General features: G+C 39.0%; 1 protein-coding gene across 1 annotated transcript in view; it reads left to right on the top strand.

Annotated features, from left to right (window-relative positions):
- LOC111871549 (neuronal acetylcholine receptor subunit alpha-7) overlaps positions 1–13,588 on the top strand; it is a 452,324-nt gene that overhangs the window by 4,543 nt on the left and 434,193 nt on the right. Inside the window, exon 2 of the mRNA XM_023864723.2 lies at positions 2,177–2,228. Within this exon, the coding sequence (XP_023720491.1) occupies positions 2,177–2,228 (52 nt within the window). The remainder of the gene's footprint in view (positions 1–2,176; positions 2,229–13,588) is intronic.

The following is a 13,588-nucleotide window of genomic DNA, read 5'->3' as shown; positions in this document are numbered from 1 at the left end:
TCCCCTAGAATTTCATCCCTCCGTAAGTGCTTTATTGTAAGTTAACGGAACATTGAAGAATGACGAATATCATTGTTTCGTGGTCGGTAGGCCTCTGAAATATCGTTAGTGTGACTAGCGTCTGCGCTATTTGCCCCAGCGTTTTATAGTTTTATCTATTTTTGATTATTTTTTGTTTTTCTTCTTTGTTCATTTCCATTCCGTCCAATCTCCTTTATGTTTTCTGGGTTTCCGTTTCTTGTAGTCTCCGTAATTTTTGTGATTTCCCGTTTATCAAGTTTCCCCCATTATTTTGATTTTCCGATTATTCAAATTTCTTTCACGTTTATTTTCCACTTATTCTGGTCACCCGCTTATGATCTTCAGTTCCTCTCCATATTTTTGCAATTTTTATTTCTTTCAAATCTCTTTTTGGTGATTTTCACTTTTTTATTTTCGTTTATTCCATTCTCCTACTTTTTGTGGTTGCGCCTTCATTCCCAATCTTTACACTCTGTGATATTACGTTCTTTCAATTCACCTTTATTTTTAGCGAGTTTTCGTTCATCCTAGTCTTCTTCATTTTTGTCATTTTCGACGTCCTCAAGTCTCTTTTATTATCTGTAATTATTCATGTGCTTCAGTCTCCTTTTCGTGATTTCGATTTATTCCAGGCTCCTTAATTTTTGTGACATTTCGTTTCATTCAGTTTTCTTTCCTTTCATGTCTTCCGTTTCCTTCGAGTATCTTCTCTTTTCGTACTTTTCCATTCCTTTCAGTCTCTTTTTTCTTCTTTTTTGTGCCTTTCCGTTAGTTTCAATGCGCTGTCCATTACGTGCTTTCCATTTAGTTTTGTTTCTTCTTGCACCTTCTTGTTAATGTTCTTTCCCTTTTGTACCTGTCCGTTTGTTTCAGACTTCTTTCCTTTTTATGCCTCTTAGTTTCTTTCCGTTTTCTTTTATTCTCTGGTTTTCTCTTTCTTAGCTTTTTTTTACTATTTATCAATTTCCGTTACATTAATTGTTCTGTCCTTGTGTACGCTCTTCTTTCTTTAAGTCTTCTTCCTTCTTTATTGTTTCCGTTTGTTTCAATTTTCTTTCCATTTCTATATTACCTTTTCGTTCACTCTTCTTTCGTTTTCATTCCATTTCTTTCACTGTTCTTCCACATTTATGACTTTAAGATTATTTTTACTTTTTTCGGTCTCGATCTTCTTGCCTTATTATCTTTCAGCTTCCTCGAATCTCCTTTCCTTTCTTGCTCCTTTTTATGTATTTAAGTGTACTTTCCTTTTGTTTCTCTCCTTCCTCCAGCAGGGAAACTGCTATGCACGTTCGCAGTGCATCATTCACAGAATTATACAGGGCGACTCTCGTCTCCCCTGATCGAGTGCTTGCTTCATGTGGGGTTAATAAGGAGAAGGATCTCAGTATTTCAAGACGTGCTATCTGACTCCGGGGATCAGCAGTGAATTCCCCAGGACTTTTCGGCACTAAGCCTTTCACATTTGTATCAATGGACGATGAGTTTTCTTTTATGCATTGCGTGGCCTCGATATAATGCTCCTAAGCTTTACAAGAACCCATGAAGCATACAGAAGTAGCGCATGTATCATATAAGTTAGTGCAGAATCCCGTACAGGGATTTTCTTCTCATATTTTATAAACATTCCACATACGCATCGGTAAACAGCGTAATATCACAGCTAAGAAGCAGTGTTTGTTTTATATTTCTAAATAAAGAAGCCTGAGGAGGTTTTCAAAGAATTTCTCCGAAGATGTTCAGAAGGGAAAGGAATATATAAAGCCAGTGGCCTCAGCTGTTATGCCTCTGACGTCACTGGGGACACACTGCAGTAGTGATGTTCGTGGTATTCCTCTGTTCCTCAAACAACATGGCAGCAATATTTCAACTACCCCCACTTCCTCTTACACCCAACACTCTAAATTATTTTGAGTTATCATTTAAGGGTAATATTTTATACAGCGCCGTAAAATAATTCATAATCTGTATAACAGACTAACCAACGAATAACCATTTACTTTAGGTTTTGGTTTAGAGAGATTTTACTTTGATCATTAATTTATTTAATGTAATTTTTTGATGATAATTTCTGTTAAATTTTATTGGTGTTTTCAATAAGTAAACAAATTATATTGGTATTTTGAGCACTTAACATATATTATTGTACTTTCAGATGTGGCTAATGGTGGTTAGCAGAGATGGTGTTTCATCAGTGGGATCCCTAAGTGAGTATTATTCAGACTTGCATGTTAGCGAAGATGTCAGTACGCTTGAAGGGCTCCATGTCGGGGTTGGATATGACTATAGCTTCATGTTACTTCCGCTTCGGTGCCTGTTATCTTGTGCGGCTTGTTTGTAAATTATTCCGAAATAATATTTTTCATATTAAAGAAGTTATACTCCATGTTCGTTGTGCCGGCTTATCAGCCGTCCACGGAGTTTCTCAGTACGTGGCCTCGACACACACCGTGGAAGCGCGCGGCAAACTGAAGGCTATTCATTCCGTAATCACCTGATCAGTGAGTCAGGCACTGTAACAGAAGCTTCTTTCTATTGTGCTCTGTTCCGTATCTTTATGGCTTGTGTGAGGTACAATGTAGAACAGAGAATTTTCATTTATATTTGTTGTGCAAAAAAAAAAAAACCATACAAATCATGCAGGAGAAAATTTATCCTTAAATTCCCGAAATATACCCATCTGGAGATACAATTTCCAACTGAGTGAAGAAAGTTCGAACCCACGGCATTTTAATTGTCAGAAAGCCGTTGAAAACAAAATCGTGTTTTAACTGAGGAAACACTTGATGACATCGGTCATCGATTAGAAAAGTTTCCTCGAAAATATTTGCTGTGGTTAACACAACAAAGTGATATTTCTGTAGACAGTGCGTGAACAGCAACTAAAATGTTGCATATTCGTCAGTATAAAATTATTTTTGTTCCTGAAATTGAATTTGTGGGTTATGAAAAAGGCGAGGTTTTGTAATTGGTTTATCAGTCATATGAATGAAGAACTTACTGATCCTAAGCTGATATTTTTCACAGATGAGGCTAATTTTAATCTTTCGGGATATGTTAACTCACAAAACAGTAGGTACTGCAGCAGTGAAAATCCTCATGTCCTAATTCAACGTCACCTTTACGACCAAAAGACAGGCTTATGGTGTGCGATTGCGCAAACAGTATCATTTGACCGATATCTTATGAAGGAAATCTTGATGCTCAACGCTACGTTAATGAAATGCTCAATCTTTTTCGTTAAGTTGGCACCTGCAGAAGAAAGTTTAGGTTATTTTATGCAGTACGTCGCGACTCCACACACAGCTAAGGAAAGTGTCCCAGCATTACAGGGTGTTGCGGGAATTGATGGGGAGGATAGGATTATTATCAAGGGTTTGTGACCCCGCCCCCAGATTCCCAGATCTAAGCCCCTGTGATTTTTATCTTTGGGGAAAACTAAAAAATGTTGTGTATGACAAAAATACACATGACCTGGAGGATCTAAAACAGAATATTCGTGAAGCAATTTGCAACATTCAGCAACGTGAATTGCAACAAGTTTCCCGAAATATGTTTAGAAGAATTCAGACATATTTCACAGCAGAGGGCAGACAATTTTTAACATCTTCTATGGATGAGTAAAATATTAAATACTATATTTGATGAATAATTAACGAAAAAGTAAACAATGTGTGCCAGCAGTTTCGGAAGTGTGGCGGAATTTTTCTCGGCAACTGCCGCAGCGCTTTCGCAGGAAGTTACCGACGGTAAAATCAATGTCCAATCAGCCTGCGCTCTGGACACTAGGCATTTTACCACTAAACTTATATCTGTGTGTTAAGACTTGCAAATATAAGTTTTCTGCTTCTTCTTTTCGGCAATAAGGTGTCAGAGTGATAGTCTCTGCGATTTTAAGTATTTAGAAAATGTAGTAAATCCGATCAAATATAATGCAAACTTTTACATTTATATATTGAGATATTTTATTAGAATAATTGCCAAGAACGTATATTTAAAGAATAAATTTCTTTAAACAATGATAAAACACGGTGGTGAGGCATGGGTATGGGACTTCAGAAGTGAGAACCTCAAGGCTTTAGGCTAATGTACACATTCAGACAAATAAAATACGGAGTAAGGATATATGAGAAAGTTAAAACGAAGAGATCGGAATTGGAAATGTTTTCTAGTTCTTCATACAAAATTCTACTTTTCAGACATTCATGAACACGAGAAAAGGCGCTTATTCGTGTCGGTGTAGTTGTGTAGCGCCAGACTAATTACCGTCACCTAACTTTAAAATTATTAAATGTACCGTCACAGGGGCTCTACAAAACAATGGCACTACAGGTACTGTATAAATTCCTTTATTAACATGGTGCTGGACCACCTTTTCTTCCCATACAACCGCAAACCTTAGAATGAACTCGTACAAGAATTTCAACGGTCTCTAGGGGAATATAATACCATTCTTCTATAAGAATATCTTCAAGTTGCTTTAGATATGTTGGGGGTGGGAATCTGTTCCCCAACCTAGTCTCCAAAACTGACCACAGTGGTTCAGTGATGTTCAAATCTGGTGATTGTGCTGGCCAGGGAAGATGTTGAAGTTCATCTTCATGCTTTTCAAACTATGAAGGAACAGTTCCAGCCATGTGAAAGGGGGCAGTGTCGTCTTGGAAAACTCCATCATTGTTCGGAATTAACGCCTGGATCATATGATGCACCTAATTACACAACTTATCCACGTCCGCGTACTCCCTTGCAGTAATTCGGCCATGAAGGTTAATAATGGGACCAGCAGAATACTGTACTATGAAATTGCTGCCCAGTCAGTTACAGAACCTCCTCCGTGTTTCGTTGTTGGAACTAGGCATGCCGGAGTGTAGGCTTCATTGGGTGTCCTCCAAACGTAAACTCTTCCTGATGTAGGGAACAGCGTGAAGGACGACTTAACTGACCATATCACGCGCGTTTCCAGTTTCCTGACGCCCAGGCATCTTTTACGCATCTAAGCATTACTTTCAGTGATCGGAGGTTTAGCAATTGTGCCCTACCGTGGATGTGGATTTGTGAAGTTTATGTCGGACACATTTTCTGGAAACTTGGTCTTCAAGATGAATATTCAGTTCTGCTCTGACTTGCGCTGCGGTGTTCTGATTTTTTTCGAAAAAAATCTCTCAACGCACGACGATCTCTGCCTGTCAGTGTTGATTTTCGCCCTCTGTTCCTCTTTGCTGATGGTGACTTCCCATGATTCGTGAATGCCGACATAACCTTACAAACCGTCGCTCTCGCTACACCTAATAATGTGGTAGTTTTCATCAAACATGCTCCAGCTAAACGCGCAACAATGATCTGTCTTCTTCCAAAATCGGCCAAGTGTCCCATTTTCCAATTCTTTCACATGGACTGTCACTTAACACAACGAAGAAATTCTGTCCCTCGGTTTCTTAGTTTTTCCACTATTTTGTTCACCCCCTGTATACACGTCTATGAAGAAATAAGAAAGAAAGCGAAGACAGAAATAATAAATAAATCAAAGAATTTATGTGTATTTATTCAATTAACAGTGGCTCTACAGCCAATTATGGCCCTGGCCTCCTCTTCAGTTCCATAACCTTTTTTACACAGACGGCAGGACCCCTTGGATGAGCTATCAGTCCGTCGCGAGACATTTACTTACACACAGGACAACACAGACACGGAATAATCGCACACGCAGGTATCCATGCCTTGAGTGGGATTCGAAAACACGATCCCAATGTTCGAGCCAGTGAAAACAGTTCATGACTTAGAACGCGCGGCCACCGTGATCGGATTTGATGAATATACATAACAAAATCTTCAGTGCAGCTTCAAAAATGATTGGTCGACTAGCCACTTTGTCTAAGCTTTCATGAAAATTCAACAACAGGTTTCGGAAACAAAAGGCCATCGTCAGTGTATATGAGGATTTGCGCAAAGATTTTTAATGCATTATTCTACTGTTAGAAAGCGCCTGAGGTCCGTACGTCCGAAATTTTGTTAAAATATTTCAACTTACAAAATTCTTTTAAAATTAGTTTAAATATTCTAAGTGATGCATTGTGTGTTGTACGTCTCTTTCTCGTGTCCTATTTTTTTTCTGCAGCGACATATCTTTCATGGTTGGCGTCTTGGTTACCTGCGTTTTGGTGAGTGATCACCGAAATACAATATCTCGAAAATTAATTTCACATGTCACGGACGATGAGACGTGCTTCGTAAGTTATGCCGTTAGTATTGCTTCGTGATAGAATTACGGTATAAATAGAATGAATAAGTATGAAAGGCCCAAGATGGCACGTTATTATCCCGTTTATAGTAAACAATAACATTGGAATATTTAAGCGCTTAGAAAACGTCTGCAAATTCCCTGTTGTCTGTGTGTATTATGCCTGTCAGCCAGAGGCTTTGTTGTAAGTTTTATGGTAGACAACGTTGCACCATGGTGAACTTTCAATGTAAAGTCCAGCATTAAAACACAATTTAACGAATATTCCTGACAGATATAGGCAACGTTGAACGAGTCTTGTATACAGAACAAGCCAGGATATGCTGAACATAAAAACCTGACGTCCATACAGCTGTGTGGTTTTCCCAGGACATTTCAGCAAATATCCGATGGTCATTAAGAGTTATATTTTTTCGCTGTAAGGCTCATGAACATGCAAAACGAAGGGAAAAAAGGCTTTAACGCGGACATGCAGTAAGTAGGAGCAACCGACTGGGTAGCAAAAATGTGCTTGCCTTGTTAGTAAAGTGACATTTGGTGTCACTCCTGTGTTTACTTACTTATGTAACCGTTGTATTTAAACATTTCTTGTGAGACATTACCCTTCCTTTGTCGGGATTTCTACTTATGACTGTAGTCAGGCATTATCCCCAGCACGTAAATACATATTTCAATGCATTCTTTTTCCATGCGAGATTTTACCGTATTTCCTGGGGTCGCTAATTCCTGGGGATTTTATCAAACTCTCCTTAAACAATACAAGTTTTATATCAGTGAAGGTCCATTGCTTAGGCAAATATCTAAATTGAGGATGATTTTGAAGATGTATAGAAAATTGGGCTGTGATGGAAACCCTCACAGAAACATTCATTCTGTAGATTTAAGCTCATAGTCACAATTTTCATACGAACTTGAAGGATTAGGGTTAATGTCTTGTCCCATTAATATCTCCTCTGATCGATTCAAATTTTAATAGATCCTCCAACATGCCGTTTTCCTATTGTTCCCTTGGTTTTATGATTTTTTTTCCCCACCTATGAACCATGTGTCTCTCAGTTTTCCAGTAATTTATTATTTAGTTATATATTTATTATTTTTAATGTGGGAGGGTAAAACGGCTAGGGCACGGAGCTTATCACTCATCTCCAACTAGTGTCCAGGTCATGAGTACATGGATCTATACATCCATTGACCACAGATCTTCATGTCGTAGTGCTTAACTGGTTAAGCACAGGGAGTTTACTTTCGTATTTATTTATTTATTTATTCGCTGTATAATACGTGGATCAGAAGTTTAGATTAGAATAAACGGATTTCAAATGCCGAACAGCATTTTATGAGATTATTGACGTCAGTTAAAACCCGTCGTCAAGAGACTGAGTGCGGTTACGTGAAAGAAATTACGGCCTTAATACATATTATACTTATACGCATTCATTCATGAAATGCGGTTCGGCATTTTAAATCCGTTTATTCTAATCTAAACTTATGATCCACATGCAAGAACAGTTCTTGCCACAGCTATACGTAAATTATGAGTAGTTAGTTCAGAAGAGTTAGGCCTATATTTGGACATTTATTTTACGAGATTTTATTATTTTAATTTCCAGACTCTTAACTTTCGAATGTGATATTTGATACCCGAAGTAAATTAATCAATTTATGTTTTGTTATCTCACCCTCTGCCACTATTTTCCTTCTTACACACTTTGCTTTAAGGAAGTCATTACTTATTGTTGAAGTTTAAGATCTTTTGTTCTTTTTACGATGTCTGTGAGTCAGATTATAATATTTTTATAGATTCTCGAAAATATGTGAACAGAATATAGGTAAACATTACCCTCTAAATCATAACATGTTTGTCAATGTTCTTCAATCCTTCAGTGGCATCAGAAATGTACATAAATACAAACAAAAAAAAAATGGTAAAGAGATAAACCTTAAAACCAATAACACAATATATATATAACAGTAAACAAAAGAGGCATAACAACAGGGAGGAGGTTGGAAATGTCAATGTTTTCATGATTCCCTCCCATCCAGAACGTTAGTAGTGGAAGCTAATGAACATAAAGCATCCAAATGAGTTCATCTGTCACCGAAAACGTGACATGGTTCATGTTCAAAGCCCCAATGTCTGCCGTCGCCACCTTTATTGTCACATTAGTGATCACCATTATCATCAAATATTCGGCTCTTTGTTGTCTGATGCAGGCTGGCCCGTGGCTGAAAGCACAACATTACATCGAGCACTGCCATAATGGAAAATGATATTAATTTGTCTTGACTCCCCATGCGTTCGAAATGCATAATTTCTAGTATGTATAAGTAAAAAACTAATCCATTTATGTAGTGCCTTGCTTAATACCTCCACAGTACAGACTCTATCAGAGAAAGATAATATTTACCCATCTGAAAAGGAATCCAATACTTTTATAGAATGCATAATTTTATTACCGTGTTCACGAAAGGCCACCTATGAATTCTATCCTAATTCTATGGATATAAATTCAAATTGAAAATATTGTGGCGTGCCACCTGAAAGCCAGAATATGTGAGCGAGTTTCCATTGCTAGACAACGGATTGTTAAAACACGTTTCCGAGACAGCGCATACAGAGACGAACCTTGATAGACAACGGCTCAGTAGCTATGTTTCTCACACAACAAGGAACAGTGAATACATATTTTCCCAGGCGGGAATTGTAAACACGACAACGCGTACATTGGCAGACGTTGCCACAGGAATGAAGGCCAGAGCTAATGCAGTTCCCGCTGCAGCGAATACCCTTCAAAAAGGTGTCTTCTAGTCAGTCCGACTGTAGAAGATAGGAGGCCAAACGGAACACAGGACAGATCACCCCCGTGTGGAGGCGGGGTCGAATACCTCCACCGTGACCCTGCTAGTCGTAGGAGGCGACGAAAAGTGATGTCTCAAATTTGAGACAGTAAAATATAGTCGCGAGTCCCAAGGGACTGGGCCCCGAGAAGGAATGCGCTGGCAAGGGTCAGCAGCATGCACTAAAGACAGACCCGTCCTCTCGTCAGAGAGGGTGCCCCACAAAAAACAAAACCGTAACAGTAATGACACCAAGACATACTGACTGATTGATAACCGTCAGTCGCAATATGACTTGGACTTGGAGAACAGGTAAAATCAGTGGCGAACGGAGCAGAGCTGAAATCAGAGGAGAAACCAGTTCAGCCAAGAACCAGAAGACGAAACGTGAGAGACGACGGACTAGTCCGGTCGCGTCGTCTGGAAGTCGCTGCTTCTGAGCGATTGTGATTGTAATTGTAATTTTAAACAAGTTTTCCAATAAATAGCTTCGTCTAATCCAGAATAAACAACTATTTGTCACGGAAACCCGGACGCGTGAAAATACTTTTCTGTGAAGTTCTCTTTAATATTACACTCGAATCAATGCACTCTTCCTTATCCTGAGTGTTCTCTTCTATTGGCGTTTCCGTACTAACATCCTACAAGTATTTCTCTTTGCTCACACGTACTACACGTGCCTCCCATCTCATGTCACATGATACCTGAAGAAACAATTCTGATGTAAATGATACCCAGTATTTATGCTGTTTAATCTGTTCTTAATGTCATCATTAATGAACTTTTTTATAGTATTCTATGCTGAGATAATAGTTGATGATGACTTGGAACGGATGTTGAAGGAAATTGTTGCTGCCTCCTTTTAAGGTTCTAAAGCTATATCCGCATTTTCCTGGAGGAACTGAAGAAAACAACTAAAGCGTAATCATGTTAGCTAGCCTGCTACCTACAGTTCGAATTCTGGACGTTCCAAATATGGAACAAGAGTGCTGCCCACTCGACAAAAGCCGTGAATATTACTAATATTAATGTGCGAAATGTTTGCAGCGTATTTTCCCCCAAAATTTGGTTGTACCAAATTCAAATTTGTAAGCTGCGTTCTTCACATTCTTTCCTTATTTCCATTAGTGGGGGGTGAAGTCCAACTGGGTTCATTCGGCACGGCGGCCACTGATTGGCCTCTTGTAGCCTGCCCCGGGTGATTATGATGATGGAAAATTTGATGGAATGAAGATTGGCAAGGGAAACCGAAGTACTCGGAGAAACCCCGCCCCAGGCCACTTTGTCCACCACAAATCCCAATTGACCATACCCGGGATCGAACCCGGGCCGCCGCGGTGAGAAGCCATCGACTAACCGCTTGAGCTATGGCGCGACCTGTTCTTCACATAACGGGGCCGTTGCTGTTTTATAACTTATTAATTTCTTGTTCTGCAACACTCACACACTTTAGCTGTTTCTGTGCCAGATTCTCTGAAATGAAACCTCCTTCTCTTAGTATTAATTCCCAGTCTATAACTTACGGTCCTAAAACGCCAAGACATCAGCCTTAGCTGCCCTAAGATCTTGGAGACATAATGGAGACAGAGAAAATGTCCAAAAGGTTAGTTTCTAGCTTGGCCATGACACGGCCGATCGCCAGAGAAGATTTCGATGTATTTATTTGCCATGAAAACTTCAACTCCCAGCTTTAACTCTTGAGACATGGCGAGACTTTTTTTTTTCACTCATCGTCCAAAACACAAAGTGTCGAGTCCTGAGGAGCAAGTAATTTTAAGCGAGATATTTTGTGTAGGATAACAAATATAAACGACGCGTTGTAGAAGCCCGTGTTTAGCATTAAATGGTTTTGAATATGTTTTGTGATTACGTGACTCTCATTCAGCCCTAATCACGGAATGAGTCTCCTCTCCGAAACGGTAAGGAGCCTCATTCCCGTTGCTGTCATACATGGATGTTCCCACATTTGTATCATGTAGCACGCATGGAGAGAAGAAGACTGCGTATAACGTTATAACTGGAAAACCCGAAAGCAATAAATTATTTGAAAAAACTCTAATTTATATAGACCTCATGAGTGTTTTGCTGTAAATTCTAGTTTGTGTAGGTGTAAAATGAACTGAACTGGTTCAGAATAGGTTCCATTGTAAAACTTTTATAGGACATGATAATGAACTTCGGGTTTTTAAAAATCGTGCTGTGGTGTTACAAATGTAATACCCCATCAACGGGTGGAAAATTTTCACGACCATTACATTAGAATCATGCAACCCCATGTATTCTTACTGTATGGAACTCGCGAATGCACTGCTTGAGTATCAGCAATAGCTACAAACAGAAGTATAATAAGCAACCCCCTTTCACTGCATCAGCACACGTCCCGCACAGCAGCCATGAGGTGCCTCGAGCAACCAGCCGGCAGGTTTAAGTACCATTAAACCACAGGACGTTTATCTAAATCGCTGCATGATCTAAACACCCTATTGCGGAAAAGTGCCAAGAACTTTTAACTTTTTTAACTTTAACTATCGAAAATTATACTGTATATACTTGTGACTCTAAAATTTTATATATTTTTTATTTATAATTAAATTAGCCATATTACTCGTACAGAATAAAAACTTTCTACCATTCTATTAAGATATTGGTCTTCAACATTTCCACCAGCTGCACAATACTGATCCATGTTTAGACAACTAATTTTAAAAAATATAACATAGCTTGATGTACAGTTCATATATGAATGCCTCATGATGACCTATATATAGATCGGAACATATAGCAATAATCTATTCATATATAAAGTAAACATATGCTCGTCTTGGTTTGAACACGGTCTATTTTATTTACTGTTCTGTTGACAGTCACATTCATAGGATGCAATCCATAAGAAAAATAGTGGTAATTCCTTGTACAGCTGAGTACTAGCATGTGTTGTTGCCCTTCGATACGTATTTGGTTAGCGACTTAATTATTTGATTGCTAAATTATTTTAAATTTTTCAGACACATAATTCACAGTAATTTGTCACTGTCATCTCAACAATTCGTACAACGTCATAAAGCAGCCGAATAAGCAAAAATGCTCCCAGACATCAGTGTTACATTTCCAATTGAGCCATCGAGAACTTGCACAGCGCCCGCGATGTCCTCTACAAGCGATCTGACTATGACGATGCCGTCCCCTTCATCCTTGTGAATATCTGCAGAATGTGGAGAGGTAAGGGGTCTCAGAGGGTTGATGAAGGGCATTGTACCAACTGAGAAGTTACTTATCATCGAGTGACATGCTGTATTGATATTGCGTGTGTCCCACCATTCGGCTGAAACGACGAAGTTCAGTCAGGATAGCCAACATGGACCAAATATTACGAATATGAAGCAGGTGTGGTAACTGTTACATCGAAATTTCGACGGTTGTAGATGATGATTATTAAACTATGACAGCACGTACCGCGCAGTGTAGCAAACCGAGAGCAGACTCAACACCAATTAGAAAATTCTGTCATTAAGAACGTCAGCATGGCGGACGTGTAAAATTCTGAGGCAGGAATAACATATTATTTACAGCAGAAACCGAATTTCGTGTTTTACTTAAACATTAAAAGAGAATGCAAGTTTTCTCTTCTACCTTCTGGCAGTATTGTTTCATGGGTTTACAGTGTTCAGTTTCCACAGTAATCTATTCGTATTTTCCCTGACTCCTTGCAAAAGTCTATGTTCCGCAGTTGACTTTATATATGTTTTTTAATGACGAATATAACTCATCTTTCTACAATTTTCCCTCCTTAATTCCTTCAGCATTACCATGCCTTCTCAGCACTCTGTTTGTAGATTTCTTACATCCGTTGAAGTGGCATCCATTCCGAAATGTTTTGCCTCTCATTCCATTTTCTATTGTCGCGTGAAGGTATCTTAGATAAATTCAACCGTCCATATTTTACTCATCAAATTTTCAATCTATGGCCACTTTCCACTCCCATGTAACAGCCCACTTTAAATTCTTGTTGTGAAGTATACTTTTATTGACTGCTTACAGGTCGTAACCACAAATAACTATAACACTATTGCTAATTTCCACACTACAGATCACTCCACACTAAGTCTTCTAGGTCTACTTTCACTAGTCTTTGCTTGATAACAACTGTCAACAATGGTCGTCTGCATTGTTTTCACTATACGTTTCCCAACAACGAATCTTCATCTTCCGTTGCCCGCTGGTTAACACTCCACAACTGAACCCACAGCTGCACTGCACTCACTCGCTCGACCTATTCGAACTGGACTCGATCATTTGCCAGATGCCATCTCTTCTCACTTAACTTCGCAGAGTTCAACTCTCGACTCAATTCTGATTCTAACTGCATGGGTTCCTCGGTAAGTAACCTTGAGGCTTACCCACAAAAATCGCCGCTGGCATCACCTGTTCTACTGTTGCGTGACGTCACCACATACGTGATTATCCAATCGCTCCGTAACAACGGTTGTACTC

This window comes from Cryptotermes secundus, unplaced genomic scaffold (genome assembly GCF_002891405.2).
Source record: "Cryptotermes secundus unplaced genomic scaffold, Csec_1.0 scaffold1066, whole genome shotgun sequence".
In the NCBI taxonomy this organism is placed as follows: Eukaryota; Metazoa; Arthropoda; class Insecta; order Blattodea; family Kalotermitidae; genus Cryptotermes; species Cryptotermes secundus.
The sequence above is the reverse complement of the archived record's forward strand: the minus strand, read 5'-3'. Positions and strand labels throughout refer to the sequence as shown.